We start from the raw sequence: 26,559 nt of genomic DNA, 5'->3' as shown, positions 1-26,559 counted from the left end.
CCCACCTTCTTATCCAACCATCTTCCCCCTTCCTTTCCAGTCCTGATGAAGGGTCTCACTTCAAAATATCGACTATTTCTTTCCATAGATATTGCCTGACCTGCTGAGTTCCTCCAGTGTTGTGTGTGTATTGCTCTGCCTTTCAAAACCCACCAGAGAAAAAGCAGGGAGTGCTGGATTGACCATTTCCCACTCCGCTCTAGACCCTCCATCTCTGTCCAACCGGACTACAGGTGACTCCTGGCCCTCTCTTGCATGGGGTGACCCAGAGAGCAGTAACCTCATTTTCCCCCCATTCATTTTCTGGTCTACCCCCTCAGGTACAAAAGCTCGGGACCTGGTCCCACCAGACTCAGAGAGTCTCTACCCCATGCTTGAAAATACCACTTGTACAATAAAGGTGAATTTTTGATCTCTCAATGAATCTCGTTGCGTTTTGTCCACCTGTACTATACCTTCTGTTACTGTATCACTATCTTCCACAGGATTGCACTGAAAAAACATGCCAGAGGAACTCAGCAAGTTAGGCAGTTTCTGTAAGGAAATGAACAGTCAACATCTTGGGTCGAGACCTTTCATCAGGACAATATATTCTGCATTCCTGCTCATAAATCAGTCCTGATGAAGGGACTCCGCTCAAAAGATTGGCCATTTATTTCCCTGACGTGCCGAGTTCCTGTGAGTGTGAGTGTGAGTGCTGCTCTGGATCTCCAGCACCTGCAGAATCTCGTGTTCACTATATTCTGAATCATGGTTTCCCTCAACTGCCTTGTACGTGGGAACGATCTGTCCGCATGGCCAACAAAAGATTTTCACCGTATCTCAGCACGTGACAATAATGAACCAATTTCAGTATAACACCAATAATCCAGCACCTGCAGGACTGGCAGATTTTTATGAATGTTATTTCTAATAAACACCAACACACTTTGATTTCACAATAAACATGATAGCAGTATAATACATCTTTCACTGAACCCAGAGTGTTTAAAGAGAGTGGGGAAAAAAGACCCAGAGGGTTCCAGCTTGTCAAAACCACCAGAAACTGGTAAGCATACTGCTCTGGCTCACAATCCAGTTCAGAGTCCAGATCTCTGCCCACCATCCAGATCCAAGATCACAATCTGGACCAATTTGCTGGTGCAGGGTCTAAATCCCTGCTTATAATCCAGATCCGGGACTATGGGCCTAGTAACTGGTTCAGAGTCCAGATTCCCCCTCATAATCCAGATTGGGATCACGATCTGGACCAAGTCGCTGGTGTGGAGTCCGGATCCCTGTTCGCCATCCAGATCTGGGAATCCAGACCAAGTCGCTGGTGCGGAATCTGGATCCCTGTTCACGATCCAGATCTGGGAATCTGGACCAAGTTGTTGGTGCATTGTCCGGATTCTGCTCACAATCTGGATGCCGAGCCACAGCCCAGATGCCAGACCAAAATCCAGACTCTAGCTCCAATCCTTTTCCGCCTGTTTATACAAGAATGCGCCTGCTCACGCTCCAGATTAACGAGCGAGTCCTGTGAAGGGTCTTGGGCCGAAATGTTGACTGTTCACTCCCCTCCATGGATACTGCCTGACCTACTGTGTTCCTCCAGCATTGCGCTAGTGAGCGAAGCACAGGGTATTCCCAACAATCAGACGCCAGGGTAGCAAAGGATCACCTGCAGGGACCCCGGGATCGCTCCCGAATCTCGTCCTGCGAGGTGGGAGGGGTCGCGTCCACTCCTACACACCCCCACCCCGGGTTCACAGATCCCCTTTCTTCTGGCTGCAGTCCACGCACACCCGCACGGGATGATCCCAGCCCCGGGAGGGGACGCTCCGCAGGCCGGGGGAGCAGGGGCCACAGAAGCCTCGGCCGCAGGCCCGGCAGTGGTGACGGGAGGTGGTGCTGGTGAAGGCCTTCCCGCAGCGGTGGCACTCGGCGAGCTGGTCGTCGGGCACCCAGTAATCCGGCCTGGCCACATCCTTAACCAGCCCTGCAAAACAGAAACGCCAATAGGTAGTCACCTGATGTTCGCACGGGCGGGGGGGGGAGGGGAGGTGACTCCATGGAGACCCCTTTCACCCTCCCCTATCATAGAAACCATAGAAACTACAGCACAGAAACAGGCCTTTTGGCCCTTCTTGGCTGTGCCGAACCATTTTCTGCCTAGTCCCACTGACCTGCACACGGACCATATCCCTCCATACACCTCCCATCCATGTATCTGTCCAATTTATTCTTAAATGTTACAAAAATTACCACCTTGTTTACCACTCATTTACCACCTCGTCTGGCAGCTCATTCCGTACTCCCACCACTCTCTGTGTGAAGAAGCCCCCCCCTAATGTTCCCTTTAAACTTTTCCCCCCTCACCCTTAACCCATGTCCTCCGGTTTTTTTCTCCCCTTGCCTCAGTGGAAAAAGCCTGCTTGCATTCACTCTATCTATACCCATCATAATTTTATATACCTCTATCAAATCTCCCTTCATTCTTCTACGCTCCAGGGAATAAAGTCCTAACCTATTCAACCTTTCTCTGTAACTGAGTTTCTCAAGTCCCGGCAACATCCTTGTAAACCTTCTCTGCACTCTTTCAACCTTATTTACATCCTTCCTCCAATTTGGTGACCAAAACTGAATACAATACTCCAGATTCGGCTTCACCAATGCCTTATACAACCTCATCATAACATCCCAGCTCCTATACTCAATACTTTGATTGATAAAGGCCAATGTACCAAAAGCTCTCTTTACAACCCTATCTACTTGTGACACCACTTTTAGGGAATTTTGTATCTGTATTCCCAGATCCCTCTGTTCTACTGCACTCCTCAGTGCCTTACCATTAACCCTGTATGTTCTACCTTGGTTTGTCCTTCCTACGTGCAATATCTCACACTTGTCTGTATTAACCTCCATCTGCCATTTTTCAGCCCATTTTTCCAGCTGGTCCAAGTCCCTCTGCAGGCTCTGAAAACCTTCCTCACTGTCTACTACACCTCCAATCTTTGTATCATCAGCAAATTTGCTGATCCAATTTACCACATTATCATCCAGATCATTGATATAGATGACAAATAACAATGGACCCAGTACTGATCCCTGTGGCACACCACTAGTCACAGGCCTCCACTCAGAGAAGCAATTCTCTACCACCACTCTTTGGCTTCTTCCATTGAGCCAATATCTAATCCAATTTACCACCTCTCCATGTATACCTAGCGACTGAATTTTCCTAACTAACCTCCCACGCGGGACCTTGTCAAAGGCCTTACTGAAATCCATGTAGACAATATCCACTGCCTTCCCTTCATCCACTTTCCTGGTAACCTCCTCGAAAAACTCCAACAGATTGGTCAAACGTGACCTACCACACACAAAGCCATGTTGACTCTCCCTAATAAGTCCCTGTCTATCCAAATGCTTGTAGATTCTGTCTCTTAGTACTCCCTCCAATAACTTACCTACTACTGATGTTAAACTTACCGGCCTATAATTTCCTGGATTACTTTTCAATCCTTTTTTAAACAACGGAACAACATGAGCCACTCTCCAATCCTCCGGCATCTCAACCGTAGACAGCGACATTTTAAATATTTCTGCCACTACAATGAGCCTCAGATCCCACATCACCAGGTTCAGGAACAGTTATTACCCCTCAACCATCAGGCTCCTGAACCAGTGTGGATAACTTCACTCAACTTCATTTGCCCCATCATTGAAATGTTCCCACAACCAAAGGACTCACTTTCAAGGACTCTTCATCACATGTGCTCAATATTTATTGCTTATTTATTATTATTATTTATTTCTTTTTGTATTTGCAGTTTTTTTGGCCCACTGGTTGAATGCCCAGTTACTGCAGACTTTCTTTGATCCTGTTACGGTTTAGTATTCTGTGGATTTATTGAGAATGCCCACAAGAAAACGAATCTCAGGGTTGTAGATGGTGACACTTATGTAGTTTGACCATAAGTTCACTTTGAACTTTGAGTGTTGTAGATAAAGATCGTGAGGCATTGTCGGGGACCTCTTACCACCCGTCCCACAATCTCTCTGACTCACTACTGTCAGGAAACAGGCCTGCACTGCACAAACGACACACATCTTGTATTATACTTGAGTAATTTATGTGTGGTAACATTTTGCTTGATGTGCCGTATGTGACAGATGCTTTGTGGGTACACCATGGTGCAGAGGAACATTCATTTGGTTGTATATATGTACAGTCAGATTACAATGACATTGAGACAGCAGGCGCGGCTGTCAGAGGCCTCTGCACTCGAGCGGTCTCTCTCTTTCGATGGTGAGTGAGAGTCTGTTGGCTCAGAGTCGGGGAACTCGAATAAGTGATGCTGCAGACTGTAATGTCAGAACAGAGAGTTGTTGGCCTCCCACCCCAATGTGGCAGGAGGGATATCTCTCTCTCCCTCGCTAGTGAGAGAGCGGGCCTGTCTGAGATGTTAGGATGGACAGTAGCTTTTGATGGACTCTAGACTGTGGTCTCTGTGGGCTTTGCCATTGCTCGGGGGTGGGGTTTGGTGCTAATGCAGAAGAAAATTGGGGAGGGGGAGAGGGAGGGTTGATGATTTGGCTATTTGGCTGCTGCTTGTGCGTGGGGGAGGGGGCTTTGGAGTTTGAATGCTTCATTTTTTGGGTTTTGTTTTCTCTCTGTTTGTTGGATGTCTGTGAAGAGTAAGAATTCCAGGTTGTATACACTCTCTGATTATTAACTTGAACTTGGAGGTCAAGTCTCAGGAGGAGGCATGTGGCAATCCCCACTCTACCCCCCCCCCGCCAATCAACAGAGCATTGCAGCTCACAGAGAATCCCACTCACTCCCCAAAGCTGGCCGAAAGAGGCTCAGTCCCTCTGGCAGGATCCAGAAAGAGTTCTTCTGCTGGCTGACCGATCCCTGGCCGAGAGATGTGGCTGCCTCACAGACCCAGGATTCATCCCCAACCCCCATGCCAGCCGCAGTGGGGGAACGCCAATCAAAGCCCCTGCTGTCGGGGGCAGCTCTAAGGGAGGGGGTGACTGTGCTAGCGGCTGGGTGGCGACAGGGTCTGAGCAGAGGGTGATGGCGACGTGCCTAGGCTGGGCTGACCCAGGCAGGATGTAAAGCACAAGAGGTTCTGCAGATGCTGGAAATATCGAGCAACACACCCAGAACGCCAGAGGAACAGAGTGGAGTCAGTCCACCCGGCCCCTCGAGTCATGCTGTCCCAGCAACTCACAGCCCCGATTAACCCTAACCTAACCACGGGACAACTGACAATGACCAGTTAACCCGGTATTGTACGTCTTTGGACTGTAGGAAACCCGGATCAAACCCTTGAATTGATGGGGCGGGGACATAGAACTCCAAGCTCTGGAATGCCCAGAGCAGTACTAGCATCTCACTTATGTGGCCTCCTGATGGAGAGGTACACAAGGGAGGTGATGGGCAGGCGAGGAGAAGGGGGCCCCTCTCTCCCTCTGTTCCCCTCCTCCTTCCGTCTCCCATAGTCTACTCCAGCCCTTTACCCCTTCCACCCATCACCTCCCAGCTTCTCACTTCCCTCCCCCTCACTCCTCACCTCCCAGCCTGTACTCTTCCCCCTCCCTTCCCACCAGCTTATTCTGCCTTCTCACATCAAAGTTGCTGGCGAACGCAGCAGGCCAGGCAGCATCTCCAGGAAGAGGTACAATCGACGTTTCGGGCCGAGACCCTTCGTCAGAACTAACTGAAGGAAGAGCTAGTAAGAGATTTGAAAGGATCCCCCTCTCCCCTCGCACTTTCAAATCTCTTACTAGCTCTTCCTTCAGTTAGTCCTGACGAAGGGTCTCAGCCCGAAACGTCAACTGTACCTCTTCCTGGAGATGCTGTCTGGCCTGCTGCGTTCCACCAGCAACTTTTATGTGTGTTGCTTGAAATTCCAGCGTCTGCAGATTTCCTCATGTTTGTGTTATTCTGGCTTCTACTCTCATTCTCTCCCATCCCGATGAAGGGTCTCAGCCCAAAATAACATCTCTTTATTCCCCTCCGTAGATCCAGCATTCGGTGTGTGTGTTGTTCAAGTAAACAGTGCCACGGAAAACCAACAGGCCGACCAAACTGGGCCCGGGAGAGTAGGGGGAGCAGTTGACACTTTGGGGGGGGGGGGGGGGGAGAGGCCACCATACATACATACCAAGGGGATAATTGACGGCTGAAGACATCACCTCCAGGGTACTCTGGGCCATCTCCGTGATCCTGCGTGCCAGTAATCCGCTACCGGCCGCGGGTGGCACCTTCCCTGTGGAGAGGGAGAACCAGGTCAAAGAGAGCGGCGGGGAATGTTCTGATGTCAGACTGGAACCCACATGGTGCACCCACCTCCCAGTCCGCATTCCCCCCCTCCCCACCCCCCCGTTTTCTCACTATGACCATCAGGAAGGAGGTACAGGGGCCTCAGGTCCCACACCACCAGGTTCAGGAACAGTTATTACCCCACAACCATCAGGCTCCTGAACCAGTGTGGATAACTTCACTCACCACAACGAGCCTCAGGTCCCACACCACCAGGTTCAGGAACAGTTATTACCCCACAACCATCAGGCTCCTGAACCAGTGTGGATAACTTCACTCACCACAATGAGCCTTAGGTCCCACACCACCAGGTTCAGGAACAGTTATTACCCCACAACCATCAGGCTCCTGAACCAGTGTGGATAACTTCACTCACCACAATGAGCCTCAGGTCCCACACCACCAGGTTCAGGAACAGTTATTACCCCACAACCATCAGGCTCCTGAACCAGTGTGGATAACTTCACTCACCACGATGAGCCTCAGGTCCCACACCACCAGGTTCAGGAACAGTTATTACCCCACAACCATCAGGCTCCTGAACCAGTGTGGATAACTTCACTCACCACAATGAGCCTCAGGTCCCACACCACCAGGTTCAGGAACAGTTATTACCCCTCAACCATCAGGCTCCTGAACCAGTGTGGATAACTTCACTCACCACAATGAGCCTCAGGTCCCACACCACCAGATTCAGGAACAGTTATTACCCCACAACCATCAGGCTCCTGAACCAGTGTGGATAACTTCACTCACCACAATGAGCCTCAGGTCCCACACCACCAGATTCAGGAACAGTTATTACCCCACAACCATCAGGCTCCTGAACCAGTGTGGATAACTTCACTCACCACAATGAGCCTCAGGTCCCACACCACCAGATTCAGGAACAGTTATTACCCCACAACCATCAGGCTCCTGAACCAGTGTGGATAACTTCACTCACCACAATGAGCCTCAGGTCCCACACCACCAGATTCAGGAACAGTTATTACCCCACAACCATCAGGCTCCTGAACCAGTGTGGATAACTTCACTCACCACAACGAGCCTCAGGTCCCACACCACCAGATTCAGGAACAGTTATTACCCCACAACCATCAGGCTCCTGAACCAGTGTGGATAACTTCACTCCCCACAATGAGCCTCAGGTCCCACACCACCAGGTTCAGGAACAGTTATTACCCCACAACCATCAGGCTCCTGAACCAGTGTGGATAACTTCACTCACCACAATGAGCCTCAGGTCCCACACCACCAGATTCAGGAACAGTTATTACCCCACAACCATCAGGCTCCTGAACCAGTGTGGATAACTTCACACACCACAACTCTGAACTGATTCCACAACCTATGGACTCCCTTTCGAGGACTCTATGACTCATGTTCTCGGTATTATTTAATTTTTTAAAAAATTATTTGGATGACTTGCCCTCTTTTGCACATTGGTTTTTCATCAATTCTATTGTAATTTTTTATTTTTCTGTAAAATGTCAAAGATATTCAAAAGTTTGACGGGTCTCTCTCTCCCCCCTCACTCACTGCTGCTGGAGTCTTGCGTCTTGTTCAAGGTTTAATTGATGCAGTTTGTGGATTGGACTCGTGGTTTATGTTTAGGTGTTTCTGTTCCTTCTTTTAAAAATATTTTTTCTATTTTGTACTATTTTTAATCTATTTAATATACTTGCTGTAATTGATTTATTTAATTCTATATTATCATGTATTGCATTGAACTTTTGATGCTAAGTTAACAAATTTCATGGCACATGCTGGTGATAATAAAGCTGATTCTGATTATTGCTATTTTGATTGGGGTGGACTGTCTCTGCGGCCTGCAGTCGATGAACAACACAGTGATAAACTGAACTGAACTGAACATTCCTAGACTGTTTTACGGACTTCGTGTTTTGATGTTTTGTGATTTTCATTCTTTATTTGCTGATTGTGTGACTTGCTTTTTTTGCATGAGGGATGTTTGATGGTTTCTTTGAACGGGTTCCACTGTGTTACTTTGTTTTGTGACTGTCTGGGGGGGGGGGGAAGGCGAATCTCAGGGTGGTATACATACTGATAATAAATGTACTTTGAAAATACATCTCAGGGTTGTATATGACTCATATGCTTCGATAATGATTTTACTTCGAAAATCTCCCATTAGGAACTACCTTTGCTGCCTGAATCTCCTGCGAGAGGAGAGAAGCCTTTTCTCGCTTCTATGTAGCTGAGAGAACTGCCGCTCAGACAGCTGACTGTGGTCGGGAGTTTCTCAATGAATTCAGATCAATTAATATGATCAATGGAAGCACTTAGAAAGCAGCTCAGGCCATCAGTTAACAGCCAGCACTGCTTCCTGCTCTTTTTAACCAGTGCAGGAACAAGGTCCCGTCTGTCACTTTGTGTGGAGTGTGATTGATGCTCAGGAGCTGTCAGATGTTCAAGGCCAAGATCAACTGTGCAGAGGTCAAGTCCAGTTAGTGACCAACAACCCCATTGGTGACCTTAACAGGACCATAGGTGCAGGAGTAGGGGTTAGGCCATTCAGTCCATCAAGTCTGCTCTGTCATTCTATCATGGCTGATTTATTTTCCCTCTCAAAGTGCAAAGTAAATTTATTATCAAAGTACATATAGGTCACCATATACAACTGAGATTCATTCATATGTAGTATGCAACCCTGAGATTTGTCTTCCCCACAGACAAGCACGAGACAAAAGAACACCGAGGAATCTGTTCAAAGAGAAACATCAAACCCACCAACCACCAGCCCCCAGCCCAAAAAAACACAAACTAAAAAAACGAGCGAAAACGCAGGATATAAAAAACAAAATCGAAATCCAGGCATATTCAGTTCAGCTCAGTGTTCTTTATCTGCAGTCCACACTGATCAAAAAAAAAAAATCACACAAAATAACTAAAAAGAAAGGAGTGACCGGGGGGGGGGAGGAGGGAGACAATGGTGGTGAGAGGAAAAAGACAGAGACAGCCACATATAAACACCTTCCCCCCCCCCTTCAGCAGCAGTGAGTGAGAGGCTGGTAGGCAGCACTGAACACTCACTCGCCTCGATGACTTCAATCTTCATCAGCGCTTTAATTGGTGAGAAATCATGCCCTGTCTCCAGGCTTCTTGGCCTCAAGGCCCCACACTTTGCTTGAAACCTCACCAGACACCATCGGAAACCCAAAAGTGCCAGATCACTCAATCGGCCTTTCAACCTTTGAAAGCAAGTCCGTTGGTTGTGCGAACATTTCAATGATGAGGCAAGTGAAATAAAACCTATTCTCCTGCCTCCTCTCATATCCATTGATGCCCTTACTAATCCAGAACTTATCAACCCCATTGACAGCCATCTGTGACGATAAATTCCATAGATCCATCACCCTCTGGCTCAAGAAATTCCTCATCCCTGTCCTATGTGGACATTCCTCTATTCTGAGGCTGTGCCCTCTGGTCCTAGACTTCCCCCACCATAGGGAACATCCTCTCCACATCCACTCTGTCTAGGCCTTTCAACATTCAATAGCTTTCAATGACACCCCCCCCCACCACTACTACTACGACGTTGACTCAGGCCTAGGGGGCCGGCGTCGGGCATGATGACGGACTCTCCACTTCTCCCTCTCCCTCATCAGTGTGTTCAGTTCATCTACATTAGCCACACCGCTGTCTTCTAGGAGCGTGTTGACCATAGTCTTGAGAGGGCGCCCCCCCACCCTTCTTCTAAACTCCAGCGAGTACAGGCCCAGAGCCTTCAAATGCTCCTCACGCATTAACCCTTTCATTGCCGGGACCACAGACACAGCCTGACCTGCAGCGTTTTGTATGCAGAGACCAACTCTGGTCCTTCACTGGCACCACAGAGGCTCCAGGTGTTGGAACTTGCCTCTGCTCCCTGCCCTGCAACGCGGATGTTACCTGCGCCGCCACGCGGACGTTACCTGCACCATCATCCCTGGCTCTGAAGCAGCTGTCGCAGACGCGGACAGCAGCCGTGCCCCAGCCGCGCTCCGGGACGGGCATGCTCTCGCTGGAGCAGGAGTCGCAGCAGCCCTCCCCGCATGCCCGGCAGTGATGTTTCTGCTCCCCGGGTCCGAACGCCTTCCCACAATGGTGGCATTCCTGCGGTGAAAACCGGGAGAGGTGGGGCTTCTGTTAGTGGGTAGTCACTGAGGTCCCCAGATCTGCCCGCCCGCCCGCGATCCGTGGGAGGGAGGAGTGAGGCGTTAGAGGAGCGATCTGGGGGAGGCCATCCAGCCCATCGAGTTCATACTAGACAAGAGCGCCAATGGAGTGAACATCACCCATTGCCTGTCCTAGTCCAATTATGAAAACACCATGTGACAATAACTTTTCCATTTAACCAAATTTACCAAACTAAAAGTGCCAGTTCTTCCTCCACGTTCTTCAGGGATCAGACATAGAACAGTACAGCACGGGCCCTTCGGCCCACAATGTTAACCTACCCCAAGATCAATCTAACTCTTCCCTCCTACATAGCGCTCAATTTTTCTATCATCCTTGGGCCAAAAAAACCACCTTCCCTGGTTTCAGGCACCACCATCCTCTTGTAGAAAACTTAGCCCTGACATCCACCCACCCCTACATCTCCTTTGGGGCCGCACGGTAACGTAGTAGTTTACACGACGCTTTACAGTTCAGGTGACACGTGCTGACTGTAAGGAGTTTGCACGTTTTCCCGTGACAGCGTGGGTTTCCGCCGGGTGCTCCAGTTTCCTCCCACAGTCCAAAGACGTACCGGTTGGTAGGTCATTGTAAACTGTCCTGTGGTTAGGCTAGGGTTAAATCTGGGATTTCTGGGTGGTGTGGCTCGATGGGCCGAAAGGGTCTATCTCAATAAATAAATAAAAACAAATAAATTAAAATTCTGCCCCCTCATATTAGCCTGTCAGCAGGTGGGTGGGGAGGGGGAAGAGGAACAGGTTGTGCCCTCTGCTCTCCCGTCCCTTCGTCACACCCTTTCAGGGCATCTGACAACATATGGACTTGTCCATCGTGCCCTGGGCGTTTGGAAGTTCTGCAGAGCCCTTTCTACCCTTTTCCTATGAACAGGTTTCCCCTCTTCTCATTGCTACCGGGGGTGGGGGCAGGCCCAGGAGCCGGGAGCTTGAAGGTACGTATTCAACATTTCAGGTTCAGCTTCCTCCCCTCCACTATTGGATTCCTGAACAGACGGTGAACCAATCCACGATGACGAATGAAGTCACTGCGAGCCTAAGAGTCTATTAAAATGTCCCTCATGTACCTGCCTCTACCACCACACCTGGCAGTGTGGTCCACACACCCACCACTCCGGGTGTAAAAACCTACCTCTGACATCTTCCCCCCACCCATCATCTTAAAATCACCACCATTATGTGCCACGTGGCCAATTAAGGTCTTCCCCAGAAGTCTCTGGCTACCCACGTGATCTATGCAGGTATATCCAATAAAGTTGCCACTGGGTGCAAGTTTTACATTGGACCTGCAGGAGAGGGAAGGAGGCAGCACGGGGACATTGTACCTGCAGGAGAGGGAAGGAGGCTGGACGGGGACATTGTATCTGCAGGAGAGGGAAGGAGGCTGGACGGGGACATTGTACCTGCAGGAGAGGGAAGGAGGCTGGACGGGGACATTGTACCTGCAGGAGAGGGAAGGAGGCTGGACGGGGACATTGTACCTGCAGGAGAGGGAAGGAGGCTGGACGGGGACATTGTACCTGCAGGAGAGGGAAGGAGGCAGCACGGGGACATTGTACCTGCAGGAGAGGGAAGGAGGCAGCACGGGGACATTGTACCTGCAGGAGAGGGAAGGAGGCAGCACGGGGACATTGTACCTGCAGGAGAGGGAAGGAGGCAGCACGGGGACATTGTACCTGCAGGAGAGGGAAGGAGGCAGCACGGGGACATTGTATCTGCAGGAGAGGGAAGGAGGCAGCGCGGGAACATTGTACCTGCAGGAGAGGGAAGGAGGCTGGACGGGGACCTTGTACCTGCAGGAGAGAGAAGGAGGCTGGACGGGGACATTGTACCTGCAGGAGAGGGAAGGAGGCAGCACGGGGACATTGTACCTGCAGGAGAGAGAAGGAGGCTGGACGGGGACATTGTACCTGCAGGAGAGGGAAGGAGGCAGCACGGGGACATTGTACCTGCAGGAGAGGGAAGGAGGCTGGACGGGGACATTGTACCTGCAGGAGAGGGAAGGAGGCTGGACGGGGACATTGTACCTGCAGGAGAGGGAAGGAGGCAGCACGGGGACATTGTACCTGCAGGAGAGGGAAGGAGGCAGCACGGGGACATTGTACCTGCAGGAGAGGGAAGGAGGCAGCGCGGGGACATTGTACCTGCAGGAGAGGGAAGGAGGCTGGACGGGGACATTGTATCTGCAGGAGAGGGAAGGAGGCTGGACGGGGACATTGTACCTGCAGGAGAGGGAAGGAGGCAGCACGGGGACATTGTACCTGCAGGAGAGGGAAGGAGGCAGCACGGGGACATTGTACCTGCAGGAGAGGGAAGGAGGCAGCACGGGGACATTGTATCTGCAGGAGAGGGAAGGAGGCAGCGCGGGAACATTGTACCTGCAGGAGAGGGAAGGAGGCTGGACGGGGACATTGTACCTGCAGGAGAGGGAAGGAGGCTGGACGGGGACATTGTACCTGCAGGAGAGGGAAGGAGGCAGCACGGGGACCTTGTACCTGCAGGAGAGGGAAGGAGGCAGGGCGGGGACATTGTACCTGCAGCAGAGGGAAGGAGGCTGGACGGGGACATTGTACCTGCAGGAGAGGGAAGGAGGCTGGACGGGGACATTGTACCTGCAGGAGAGGGAAGGAGGCTGGACGGGGACATTGTACCTGCAGGAGAGGGAAGGAGGCTGGACGGGGACATTGTACCTGCAGGAGAGGGAAGGAGGCTGGACGGGGACATTGTACCTGCAGGAGAGGGAAGGAGGCAGCACGGGGACATTGTACCTGCAGGAGAGGGAAGGAGGCTGGACGGGGACATTGTACCTGCAGGAGAGGGAAGGAGGCTGGACGGGGACATTGTACCTGCAGGAGAGGGAAGGAGGCTGGACGGGGACATTGTACCTGCAGGAGAGGGAAGGAGGCAGCACGGGGACATTGTACCTGCAGGAGAGGGAAGGAGGCTGGACGGGGACATTGTACCTGCAGGAGAGGGAAGGAGGCAGCACGGGGACATTGTACCTGCAGGAGAGGGAAGGAGGCTGGACGGGGACATTGTACCTGCAGGAGAGGGAAGGAGGCAGGGCGGGGACATTGTACCTGCAGGAGAGGGAAGGAGGCTGGACGGGGACATTGTACCTGCAGGAGAGGGAAGGAGGCAGCACGGGGACATTGTATCTGCAGGAGAGGGAAGGAGGCAGCACCGGGACATTGTACCTGCAGCAGAGGGAAGGAGGCTGGACGGGGACATTGTACCTGCAGGAGAGGGAAGGAGGCAGCGCAGGGACATTGTACCTGCAGGAGAGGGAAGGAGGCAGCACGGGGACATTGTACCTGCAGGAGAGGGAAGGAGGCAGGGCGGGGACATTGTACCTGCAGGAGAGGGAAGGAGGCTGGACGGGGACATCGTACCTGCAGGATAGGGAAGGAGGCTGGACGGGGACATTGTATCTGCAGGAGAGGGAAGGAGGCAGCACGGGGACAATGTACCTGCAGGAGAGGGAAGGAGGCAGGGCGGGGACATTCTACCTGCAGGAGAGGGAAGGAGGCTGGACGGGGACATTGTACCTGCAGGAGAGGGAAGGAGGCTGGACGGGGACATTGTACCTGCAGGAGAGGGAAGGAGGCAGCGCGGGGACATTGTACCTGCAGGAGAGGGAAGGAGGCAGCACGGGGACATTGTACCTGCAGGAGAGGGAAGGAGGCAGCGCGGGGACATTGTACCTGCAGGAGAGGGAAGGAGGCTGGACGGGGACATTGTACCTGCAGGAGAGGGAAGGAGGCTGGACGGGGACATTGTACCTGCAGGAGAGGGAAGGAGGCTGGACGGGGACATTGTACCTGCAGGAGAGGGAAGGAGGCAGCGCGGGGACATTGTACCTGCAGGAGAGGGAAGGAGGCTGGACGGGGACATTGTATCTGCAGGAGAGGGAAGGAGGCAGCGCGGGGACATTGTACCTGCAGGAGAGGGAAGGAGGCAGCGCAGGGACATTGTACCTCCAGGAGAGGGAAGGAGGCAGGGCGGGGACATTGTACCTGCAGGAGAGGGAAGGAGGCTGGACGGGGACATTGTACCTGCAGGAGAGAGAAGGAGGCAGCACGGGGACATTGTACCTGCAGGAGAGGGAAGGAGGCAGCACGGGGACATTGTACCTGCAGGAGAGGGAAGGAGGCTGGACGGGGACATTGTACCTGCAGGAGAGGGAAGGAGGCAGCACGGGGACATTGTACCTGCAGCAGAGGGAAGGAGGCTGGACGGGGACATTGTACCTGCAGGAGAGGGAAGGAGGCAGGGCGGGGACATTGTCCCTGCAGGAGAGGGAAGGAGGCTGGACGGGGACATTGTACCTGCAGGAGAGGGAAGGAGGCTGGACGGGGACATTGTACCTGCAGGAGAGGGAAGGAGGCTGGACGGGGACATTGTACCTGCAGGAGAGGGAAGGAGGCTGGACGGGGACATTGTACCTGCAGGAGAGGGAAGGAGGCTGGACGGGGACATTGTACCTGCAGGAGAGGGAAGGAGGCTGGACGGGGACATTGTACCTGCAGGAGAGGGAAGGAGGCAGCACGGGGACATTGTACCTGCAGGAGAGGGAAGGAGGCTGGACGGGGACATTGTACCTGCAGGAGAGGGAAGGAGGCAGCACGGGGACATTGTACCTGCAGGAGAGGGAAGGAGGCAGCGCGGGGACATTGTACCTGCAGGAGAGGGAAGGAGGCAGCGCGGGGACCTTGTACCTGCAGGAGAGGGAAGGAGGCAGCACGGGGACATTGTATCTGCAGGAGAGGGAAGGAGGCAGCACGGGGACATTGTACCTGCAGGAGAGGGAAGGAGGCAGCACGGGGACATTGTACCTGCAGGAGAGGGAAGGAGGCAGCACGGGGACATTGTACCTCCAGGAGAGGGAAGGAGGCAGCGCGGGGACATTGTACCTGCAGGAGAGGGAAGGAGGCAGGGCGGGGACATTGTACCTGCAGGAGAGGGAAGGAGGCTGGACGGGGACATTGTACCTGCAGGAGAGGGAAGGAGGCAGGGCAGGGACATTGTACCTGCAGGAGAGGGAAGGAGGCAGGGCGGGGACATTGTACCTGCAGGAGAGGGAAGGAGGCTGGACGGGGACATTGTACCTGCAGGAGAGGGAAGGAGGCAGGGCGGGGACATTGTACCTGCAGGAGAGGGAAGGAGGCAGCACGGGGACATTGTACCTGCAGGAGAGGGAAGGAGGCAGCACGGGGACCTTGTACCTGCAGGAGAGGGAAGGAGGCAGCACGGGGACATTGTACCTGCAGGAGAGGGAAGGAGGCAGCACGGGGACATTGTACCTGCAGGAGAGGGAAGGAGGCAGCGCGGGGACATTGTACCTGCAGCAGAGGGAAGGAGGCTGGACGGGGACATTGTACCTGCAGCAGAGGGAAGGAGGCTGGACGGGGACATTGTACCTGCAGGAGAGGGAAGGAGGCTGGACGGGGACATTGTACCTGCAGGAGAGGGAAGGAGGCTGGACGGGGACATTGTACCTGCAGGAGAGGGAAGGAGGCAGCACGGGGACATTGTACCTGCAGGAGAGGGAAGGAGGCAGCACGGGGACATTGTACCTGCAGGAGAGGGAAGGAGGCTGGACGGGGACATTGTACCTGCAGGAGAGGGAAGGAGGCAGCGCAGGGACATTGTACCTGCAGGAGAGGGAAGGAGGCTGGACGGGGACATTGTACCTGCAGGAGAGGGAAGGAGGCAGCACGGGGACATTGTACCTGCAGGAGAGGGAAGGAGGCAGCGCGGGGACATTGTACCTGCAGGAGAGGGAAGGAGGCAGCGCGGGGACCTTGTACCTGCAGGAGAGGGAAGGAGGCAGCACGGGGACATTGTATCTGCAGGAGAGGGAAGGAGGCAGCACGGGGACATTGTACCTGCAGGAGAGGGAAGGAGGCAGCGCGGGGACATTGTACCTGCAGCAGAGGGAAGGAGGCTGGACGGGGACATTGTACCTGCAGGAGAGGGAAGGAGGCAGCGCAGGGACATTGTACCTGCAGGAGAGGGAAGGAGGCAGCACGGGGACATTGTACCTGCAGGAGAGGGAAGGAGGCTGGACGGGGACATTGTACCTGCAGGAGAGGGAAGGAGGCTGGACGGGGACATTGTACCTGCAGGATAGGGAAGGAGGCTGGACGGGGACATTGTATCTGCAGGAGAGGGAAGGAGGCAGCACGGGGACATTGTACCTGCAGGAGAGGGAAGGAGGCAGGGCGGGGACATTCTACCTGCAGGAGAGGGAAGGAGGCTGGACGGGGACATTGTACCTGCAGGAGAGGGAAGGAGGCTGGACGGGGACATTGTACCTGCAGGAGAGGGAAGGAGGCTGGACGGGGACATTGTACCTGCAGGAGAGGGAAGGAGGCAGCGCGGGGACATTGTACCTGCAGGAGAGGGAAGGAGGCAGCACGGGGACATTGTACCTGCAGGAGAGGGAAGGAGGCTGGACGGGGACATTGTACCTGCAGGAGAGGGAAGGAGGCAGGGCGGGGACATTGTACCTGCAGGAGAGGGAAGGAGGCTGGACGGGGACATTGTACCTGCAGGAGAGGGAAGGAGGCAGCACGGGGACATTGTATCTGCAGGAGAGGGAAGGAGGCAGCACCGGGACATTGTACCTGCAGCAGAGGGAAGGAGGCTGGACGGGGACATTGTACCTGCAGGAGAGGGAAGGAGGCAGCGCAGGGACATTGTACCTGCAGGAGAGGGAAGGAGGCAGCACGGGGACATTGTACCTGCAGGAGAGGGAAGGAGGCAGGGCGGGGACATTGTACCTGCAGGAGAGGGAAGGAGGCTGGACGGGGACATCGTACCTGCAGGATAGGGAAGGAGGCTGGACGGGGACATTGTATCTGCAGGAGAGGGAAGGAGGCAGCACGGGGACAATGTACCTGCAGGAGAGGGAAGGAGGCAGGGCGGGGACATTCTACCTGCAGGAGAGGGAAGGAGGCTGGACGGGGACATTGTACCTGCAGGAGAGGGAAGGAGGCTGGACGGGGACATTGTACCTGCAGGAGAGGGAAGGAGGCAGCACGGGGACATTGTACCTGCAGGAGAGGGAAGGAGGCAGGGCGGGGACATTGTACCTGCAGGAGAGAGAAGGAGGCTGGACGGGGACATTGTACCTGCAGGAGAGGGAAGGAGGCAGCGCGGGGACATTGTACCTGCAGGAGAGGGAAGGAGGCTGGACGGGGACATTGTATCTGCAGGAGAGGGAAGGAGGCAGCGCGGGGACATTGTACCTGCAGGAGAGGGAAGGAGGCAGCGCAGGGACATTGTACCTCCAGGAGAGGGAAGGAGGCAGGGCGGGGACATTGTACCTGCAGGAGAGGGAAGGAGGCTGGACGGGGACATTGTACCTGCAGGAGAGAGAAGGAGGCAGCACGGGGACATTGTACCTGCAGGAGAGGGAAGGAGGCAGCACGGGGACATTGTACCTGCAGGAGAGGGAAGGAGGCTGGACGGGGACATTGTACCTGCAGGAGAGGGAAGGAGGCAGCACGGGGACATTGTACCTGCAGCAGAGGGAAGGAGGCTGGACGGGGACATTGTCCCTGCAGGAGAGGGAAGGAGGCTGGACGGGGACATTGTACCTGCAGGAGAGGGAAGGAGGCTGGACGGGGACATTGTACCTGCAGGAGAGGGAAGGAGGCTGGACGGGGACATTGTACCTGCAGGAGAGGGAAGGAGGCTGGACGGGGACATTGTACCTGCAGGAGAGGGAAGGAGGCTGGACGGGGACATTGTACCTGCAGGAGAGGGAAGGAGGCTGGACGGGGACATTGTACCTGCAGGAGAGGGAAGGAGGCAGCACGGGGACATTGTACCTGCAGGAGAGGGAAGGAGGCAGCGCGGGGACATTGTACCTGCAGGAGAGGGAAGGAGGCAGCGCGGGGACCTTGTACCTGCAGGAGAGGGAAGGAGGCAGCACGGGGACATTGTATCTGCAGGAGAGGGAAGGAGGCAGCACGGGGACATTGTACCTGCAGGAGAGGGAAGGAGGCAGGGCGGGGACATTGTACCTGCAGGAGAGGGAAGGAGGCAGGGCGGGGACATTGTACCTGCAGGAGAGGGAAGGAGGCTGGACGGGGACATTGTACCTGCAGGAGAGGGAAGGAGGCAGGGCAGGGACATTGTACCTGCAGGAGAGGGAAGGAGGCAGGGCGGGGACATTGTACCTGCAGGAGAGGGAAGGAGGCTGGACGGGGACATTGTACCTGCAGGAGAGGGAAGGAGGCAGGGCGGGGACATTGTACCTGCAGGAGAGGGAAGGAGGCAGCACGGGGACATTGTACCTGCAGCAGAGGGAAGGAGGCTGGACGGGGACATTGTACCTGCAGCAGAGGGAAGGAGGCTGGACGGGGACATTGTACCTGCAGGAGAGGGAAGGAGGCTGGACGGGGACATTGTACCTGCAGGAGAGGGAAGGAGGCTGGACGGGGACATTGTACCTGCAGGAGAGGGAAGGAGGCAGCACGGGGACATTGTACCTGCAGGAGAGGGAAGGAGGCAGCACGGGGACATTGTACCTGCAGGAGAGGGAAGGAGGCTGGACGGGGACATTGTACCTGCAGGAGAGGGAAGGAGGCAGCGCAGGGACATTGTACCTGCAGGAGAGGGAAGGAGGCTGGACGGGGACATTGTACCTGCAGGAGAGGGAAGGAGGCAGCGCGGGGACATTGTACCTGCAGGAGAGGGAAGGAGGCAGCGCGGGGACCTTGTACCTGCAGGAGAGGGAAGGAGGCAGCACGGGGACATTGTATCTGCAGGAGAGGGAAGGAGGCAGCACGGGGACATTGTACCTGCAGGAGAGGGAAGGAGGCTGGACGGGGACATTGTACCTGCAGGAGAGGGAAGGAGGCAGCACGGGGACATTGTATCTGCAGGAGAGGGAAGGAGGCAGCACCGGGACATTGTACCTGCAGCAGAGGGAAGGAGGCTGGACGGGGACATTGTACCTGCAGGAGAGGGAAGGAGGCAGCGCAGGGACATTGTACCTGCAGGAGAGGGAAGGAGGCAGCACGGGGACATTGTACCTGCAGGAGAGGGAAGGAGGCTGGACGGGGACATTGTACCTGCAGGAGAGGGAAGGAGGCTGGACGGGGACATTGTACCTGCAGATAGGGAAGGAGGCTGGACGGGGACATTGTATCTGCAGGAGAGGGAAGGAGGCAGCACGGGGACATTGTACCTGCAGGAGAGGGAAGGAGGCAGGGCGGGGACATTCTACCTGCAGGAGAGGGAAGGAGGCTGGACGGGGACATTGTACCTGCAGGAGAGGGAAGGAGGCTGGACGGGGACATTGTACCTGCAGGAGAGGGAAGGAGGCAGCGCGGGGACATTGTACCTGCAGGAGAGGGAAGGAGGCTGGACGGGGACATTGTACCTGCAGCAGAGGGAAGGAGGCTGGACGGGGACATTGTACCTGCAGGAGAGGGAAGGAGGCAGGGCGGGGACATTGTACCTGCAGGAGAGAGAAGGAGGCAGCACGGGGACATTGTACCTGCAGGAGAGGGAAGGAGGCAGCACGGGGACATTGTACCTGCAGCAGAGGGAAGGAGGCTGGACGGGGACATTGTACCTGCAGGAGAGGGAAGGAGGCAGCACGGGGACATTGTACCTGCAGCAGAGGGAAGGAGGCTGGACGGGGACATTGTACCTGCAGGAGAGGGAAGGAGGCAGGGCGGGGACATTGTCCCTGCAGGAGAGGGAAGGAGGCTGGACGGGGACATTGTACCTGCAGGAGAGGGAAGGAGGCTGGACGGGGACATTGTACCTGCAGGAGAGGGAAGGAGGCTGGACGGGGACATTGTACCTGCAGGAGAGGGAAGGAGGCTGGACGGGGACATTGTACCTGCAGGAGAGGGAAGGAGGCTGGACGGGGACATTGTACCTGCAGGAGAGGGAAGGAGGCAGCACGGGGACATTGTACCTGCAGGAGAGGGAAGGAGGCAGCGCGGGGACATTGTACCTGCAGGAGAGGGAAGGAGGCAGCGCGGGGACCTTGTACCTGCAGGAGAGGGAAGGAGGCAGCACGGGGACATTGTATCTGCAGGAGAGGGAAGGAGGCAGCACGGGGACATTGTACCTGCAGGAGAGGGAAGGAGGCAGGGCGGGGACATTGTACCTGCAGGAGAGGGAAGGAGGCTGGACGGGGACATTGTACCTGCAGGAGAGGGAAGGAGGCAGGGCAGGGACATTGTACCTGCAGGAGAGGGAAGGAGGCAGGGCGGGGACATTGTACCTGCAGGAGAGGGAAGGAGGCTGGACGGGGACATTGTACCTGCAGGAGAGGGAAGGAGGCAGGGCGGGGACATTGTACCTGCAGGAGAGGGAAGGAGGCAGCACGGGGACATTGTACCTGCAGCAGAGGGAAGGAGGCTGGACGGGGACATTGTACCTGCAGCAGAGGGAAGGAGGCTGGACGGGGACATTGTACCTGCAGGAGAGGGAAGGAGGCTGGACGGGGACATTGTACCTGCAGGAGAGGGAAGGAGGCAGCGCAGGGACATTGTACCTGCAGGAGAGGGAAGGAGGCTGGACGGGGACATTGTACCTGCAGGAGAGGGAAGGAGGCTGGACGGGGACATTGTACCTGCAGGAGAGGGAAGGAGGCAGCGCAGGGACATTGTACCTGCAGGAGAGGGAAGGAGGCAGCACGGGGACATTGTACCTGCAGGAGAGGGAAGGAGGCAGGGCGGGGACATTGTACCTGCAGGAGAGGGAAGGAGGCAGGGCGGGGACATTGTACCTGCAGGAGAGGGAAGGAGGCAGGGCGGGGACATTGTACCTGCAGGAGAGGGAAGGAGGCAGGGCGGGGACATTGTACCTGCAGGAGAGGGAAGGAGGCTGGACGGGGACATTGTACCTGCAGGAGAGGGAAGGAGGCAGGGCGGGGACATTGTACCTGCAGGAGAGGGAAGGAGGCAGGGCGGGGACATTGTACCTGCAGGAGAGGGAAGGAGGCTGGACGGGGACATTGTATCTGCAGGAGAGGGAAGGAGGCAGCGCGGGGACATTGTACCTGCAGGAGAGAGAAGGAGGCAGCGCAGGGACATTGTACCTCCAGGAGAGGGAAGGAGGCAGGGCGGGGACATTGTACCTGCAGGAGAGGGAAGGAGGCTGGACGGGGACATTGTACCTGCAGGAGAGGGAAGGAGGCTGGACGGGGACATTGTACCTGCAGGAGAGGGAAGGAGGCAGCACGGGGACATTGTACCTGCAGGAGAGGGAAGGAGGCAGCGCGGGGACATTGTACCTGCAGGAGAGGGAAGGAGGCAGGACGGGGACATTGTACCTGCAGGAGAGGGAAGGAGGCTGGACGGGGACATTGTACCTGCAGGAGAGGGAAGGAGGCTGGACGGGGACATTGTACCTGCAGGAGAGGGAAGGAGGCTGGACGGGGACATTGTACCTGCAGGAGAGGGAAGGAGGCAGCACGGGGACATTGTATCTGCAGGAGAGGGAAGGAGGCAGCACCGGGACATTGTACCTGCAGCAGAGGGAAGGAGGCTGGACGGGGACATTGTACCTGCAGGAGAGGGAAGGAGGCAGCGCAGGGACATTGTACCTGCAGGAGAGGGAAGGAGGCAGCACGGGGACATTGTACCTGCAGGAGAGGGAAGGAGGCTGGACGGGGACATTGTACCTGCAGGAGAGGGAAGGAGGCTGGACGGGGACATTGTACCTGCAGGATAGGGAAGGAGGCTGGACGGGGACATTGTATCTGCAGGAGAGGGAAGGAGGCAGCACGGGGACATTGTACCTGCAGGAGAGGGAAGGAGGCAGGGCGGGGACATTCTACCTGCAGGAGAGGGAAGGAGGCTGGACGGGGACATTGTACCTGCAGGAGAGGGAAGGAGGCTGGACGGGGACATTGTACCTGCAGGAGAGGGAAGGAGGCTGGACGGGGACATTGTACCTGCAGGAGAGGGAAGGAGGCAGCGCGGGGACATTGTACCTGCAGGAGAGGGAAGGAGGCAGGGCGGGGACATTGTACCTGCAGGAGAGGGAAGGAGGCTGGACGGGGACATTGTACCTGCAGGAGAGAGAAGGAGGCAGCACGGGGACATTGTACCTGCAGGAGAGGGAAGGAGGCAGCACGGGGACATTGTACCTGCAGGAGAGGGAAGGAGGCTGGACGGGGACATTGTACCTGCAGGAGAGGGAAGGAGGCAGCACGGGGACATTGTACCTGCAGCAGAGGGAAGGAGGCTGGACGGGGACATTGTACCTGCAGGAGAGGGAAGGAGGCAGGGCGGGGACATTGTCCCTGCAGGAGAGGGAAGGAGGCTGGACGGGGACATTGTACCTGCAGGAGAGGGAAGGAGGCTGGACGGGGACATTGTACCTGCAGGAGAGGGAAGGAGGCTGGACGGGGACATTGTACCTGCAGGAGAGGGAAGGAGGCTGGACGGGGACATTGTACCTGCAGGAGAGGGAAGGAGGCTGGACGGGGACATTGTACCTGCAGGAGAGGGAAGGAGGCTGGACGGGGACATTGTACCTGCAGGAGAGGGAAGGAGGCAGCACGGGGACATTGTACCTGCAGGAGAGGGAAGGAGGCAGCGCGGGGACATTGTACCTGCAGGAGAGGGAAGGAGGCAGCGCGGGGACCTTGTACCTGCAGGAGAGGGAAGGAGGCAGCACGGGGACATTGTATCTGCAGGAGAGGGAAGGAGGCAGCACGGGGACATTGTACCTGCAGGAGAGGGAAGGAGGCTGGACGGGGACATTGTACCTGCAGGAGAGGGAAGGAGGCAGCACGGGGACATTGTATCTGCAGGAGAGGGAAGGAGGCAGCACCGGGACATTGTACCTGCAGCAGAGGGAAGGAGGCTGGACGGGGACATTGTACCTGCAGGAGAGGGAAGGAGGCAGCGCAGGGACATTGTACCTGCAGGAGAGGGAAGGAGGCAGCACGGGGACATTGTACCTGCAGGAGAGGGAAGGAGGCTGGACGGGGACATTGTACCTGCAGGAGAGGGAAGGAGGCTGGACGGGGACATTGTACCTGCAGGAGAGGGAAGGAGGCTGGACGGGGACATTGTACCTGCAGGAGAGGGAAGGAGGCTGGACGGGGACATTGTACCTGCAGGATAGGGAAGGAGGCTGGACGGGGACATTGTATCTGCAGGAGAGGGAAGGAGGCAGCACGGGGACATTGTACCTGCAGGAGAGGGAAGGAGGCAGGGCGGGGACATTCTACCTGCAGGAGAGGGAAGGAGGCTGGACGGGGACATTGTACCTGCAGGAGAGGGAAGGAGGCTGGACGGGGACATTGTACCTGCAGGAGAGGGAAGGAGGCTGGACGGGGACATTGTACCTGCAGGAGAGGGAAGGAGGCAGCGCGGGGACATTGTACCTGCAGGAGAGGGAAGGAGGCTGGACGGGGACATTGTATCTGCAGGAGAGGGAAGGAGGCAGCGCGGGGACATTGTACCTGCAGGAGAGGGAAGGAGGCAGCGCAGGGACATTGTACCTCCAGGAGAGGGAAGGAGGCAGGGCGGGGACATTGTACCTGCAGGAGAGGGAAGGAGGCTGGACGGGGACATTGTACCTGCAGGAGAGAGAAGGAGGCAGCACGGGGACATTGTACCTGCAGGAGAGGGAAGGAGGCAGCACGGGGACATTGTACCTGCAGGAGAGGGAAGGAGGCAGCACGGGGACATTGTCCCTGCAGGAGAGGGAAGGAGGCAGGGCGGGGACATTGTACCTGCAGGAGAGGGAAGGAGGCTGGACGGGGACATTGTACCTGCAGCAGAGGGAAGGAGGCTGGACGGGGACATTGTACCTGCAGGAGAGGGAAGGAGGCAGGGCGGGGACATTGTCCCTGCAGGAGAGGGAAGGAGGCTGGACGGGGACATTGTACCTGCAGGAGAGGGAAGGAGGCTGGACGGGGACATTGTACCTGCAGGAGAGGGAAGGAGGCAGGGCGGGGACATTGTACCTGCAGGAGAGGGAAGGAGGCAGCACGGGGACATTGTACCTGCAGCAGAGGGAAGGAGGCTGGACGGGGACATTGTACCTGCAGCAGAGGGAAGGAGGCTGGACGGGGACATTGTACCTGCAGGAGAGGGAAGGAGGCTGGACGGGGACATTGTACCTGCAGGAGAGGGAAGGAGGCTGGACGGGGACATTGTACCTGCAGGAGAGGGAAGGAGGCAGCACGGGGACATTGTATCTGCAGGAGAGGGAAGGAGGCAGCACGGGGACATTGTACCTGCAGGAGAGGGAAGGAGGCTGGACGGGGACATTGTACCTGCAGGAGAGGGAAGGAGGCAGCGCAGGGACATTGTACCTGCAGGAGAGGGAAGGAGGCAGCACGGGGACATTGTACCTGCAGGAGAGGGAAGGAGGCAGGGCGGGGACATTGTACCTGCAGGAGAGGGAAGGAGGCTGGACGGGGACATTGTACCTGCAGGAGAGGGAAGGAGGCAGGGCGGGGACATTGTACCTGCAGGAGAGGGAAGGAGGCTGGACGGGGACATTGTATCTGCAGGAGAGGGAAGGAGGCAGCGCGGGGACATTGTACCTGCAGGAGAGGGAAGGAGGCAGCGCAGGGACATTGTACCTCCAGGAGAGGGAAGGAGGCAGGGCGGGGACATTGTACCTGCAGGAGAGGGAAGGAGGCTGGACGGGGACATTGTACCTGCAGGAGAGGGAAGGAGGCTGGACGGGGACATTGTACCTGCAGGAGAGGGAAGGAGGCAGCACGGGGACATTGTACCTGCAGGAGAGGGAAGGAGGCAGCGCGGGGACATTGTACCTGCAGGAGAGGGAAGGAGGCAGGACGGGGACATTGTACCTGCAGGAGAGGGAAGGAGGCTGGACGGGGACATTGTACCTGCAGGAGAGGGAAGGAGGCTGGACGGGGACATTGTACCTGCAGGAGAGGGAAGGAGGCTGGACGGGGACATTGTACCTGCAGGAGAGGGAAGGAGGCAGCATGGGGACATTGTATCTGCAGGAGAGGGAAGGAGGCAGCACCGGGACATTGTACCTGCAGCAGAGGGAAGGAGGCTGGACGGGGACATTGTACCTGCAGGAGAGGGAAGGAGGCAGCGCAGGGACATTGTACCTGCAGGAGAGGGAAGGAGGCAGCACGGGGACATTGTACCTGCAGGAGAGGGAAGGAGGCTGGACGGGGACATTGTACCTGCAGGAGAGGGAAGGAGGCTGGACGGGGACATTGTACCTGCAGGATAGGGAAGGAGGCTGGACGGGGACATTGTATCTGCAGGAGAGGGAAGGAGGCAGCACGGGGACATTGTACCTGCAGGAGAGGGAAGGAGGCAGGGCGGGGAAATTCTACCTGCAGGAGAGGGAAGGAGGCTGGACGGGGACATTGTACCTGCAGGAGAGGGAAGGAGGCTGGACGGGGACATTGTACCTGCAGGAGAGGGAAGGAGGCTGGACGGGGACATTGTACCTGCAGGAGAGGGAAGGAGGCAGCGCGGGGACATTGTACCTGCAGGAGAGGGAAGGAGGCAGGGCGGGGACATTGTACCTGCAGGAGAGGGAAGGAGGCTGGACGGGGACATTGTACCTGCAGGAGAGAGAAGGAGGCAGCACGGGGACATTGTACCTGCAGGAGAGGGAAGGAGGCAGCACGGGGACATTGTACCTGCAGGAGAGGGAAGGAGGCTGGACGGGGACATTGTACCTGCAGGAGAGGGAAGGAGGCAGCACGGGGACATTGTACCTGCAGCAGAGGGAAGGAGGCTGGACGGGGACATTGTACCTGCAGGAGAGGGAAGGAGGCAGGGCGGGGACATTGTCCCTGCAGGAGAGGGAAGGAGGCTGGACGGGGACATTGTACCTGCAGGAGAGGGAAGGAGGCTGGACGGGGACATTGTACCTGCAGGAGAGGGAAGGAGGCTGGACGGGGACATTGTACCTGCAGGAGAGGGAAGGAGGCTGGACGGGGACATTGTACCTGCAGGAGAGGGAAGGAGGCTGGACGGGGACATTGTACCTGCAGGAGAGGGAAGGAGGCTGGACGGGGACATTGTACCTGCAGGAGAGGGAAGG

General features: G+C 56.3%; 1 protein-coding gene across 1 annotated transcript in view; it reads right to left on the bottom strand.

Annotated features, from left to right (window-relative positions):
- Positions 1–880: 880 nt before the first annotated feature.
- The window catches only part of LOC140206194 (zinc finger FYVE domain-containing protein 1), a 48,951-nt gene continuing 23,272 nt past the window's right edge, over positions 881–26,559 (bottom strand). The window contains exons 9-11 of the mRNA XM_072274500.1: positions 10,258–10,438; positions 6,162–6,266; positions 881–1,981 (exon numbers count right to left, since the gene is read on the bottom strand). Of these exons, the coding sequence (XP_072130601.1) occupies positions 1,749–1,981; positions 6,162–6,266; positions 10,258–10,438 (519 nt within the window). The 3' untranslated portion in view covers positions 881–1,748. The remainder of the gene's footprint in view (positions 1,982–6,161; positions 6,267–10,257; positions 10,439–26,559) is intronic.

The sequence above is a fragment of the Mobula birostris genome, chromosome 12, assembly GCF_030028105.1.
Source record: "Mobula birostris isolate sMobBir1 chromosome 12, sMobBir1.hap1, whole genome shotgun sequence".
Lineage (NCBI taxonomy): Eukaryota > Metazoa > Chordata > Chondrichthyes > Myliobatiformes > Myliobatidae > Mobula > Mobula birostris.
This window is presented reverse-complemented; position numbering and strand designations above follow the sequence as displayed.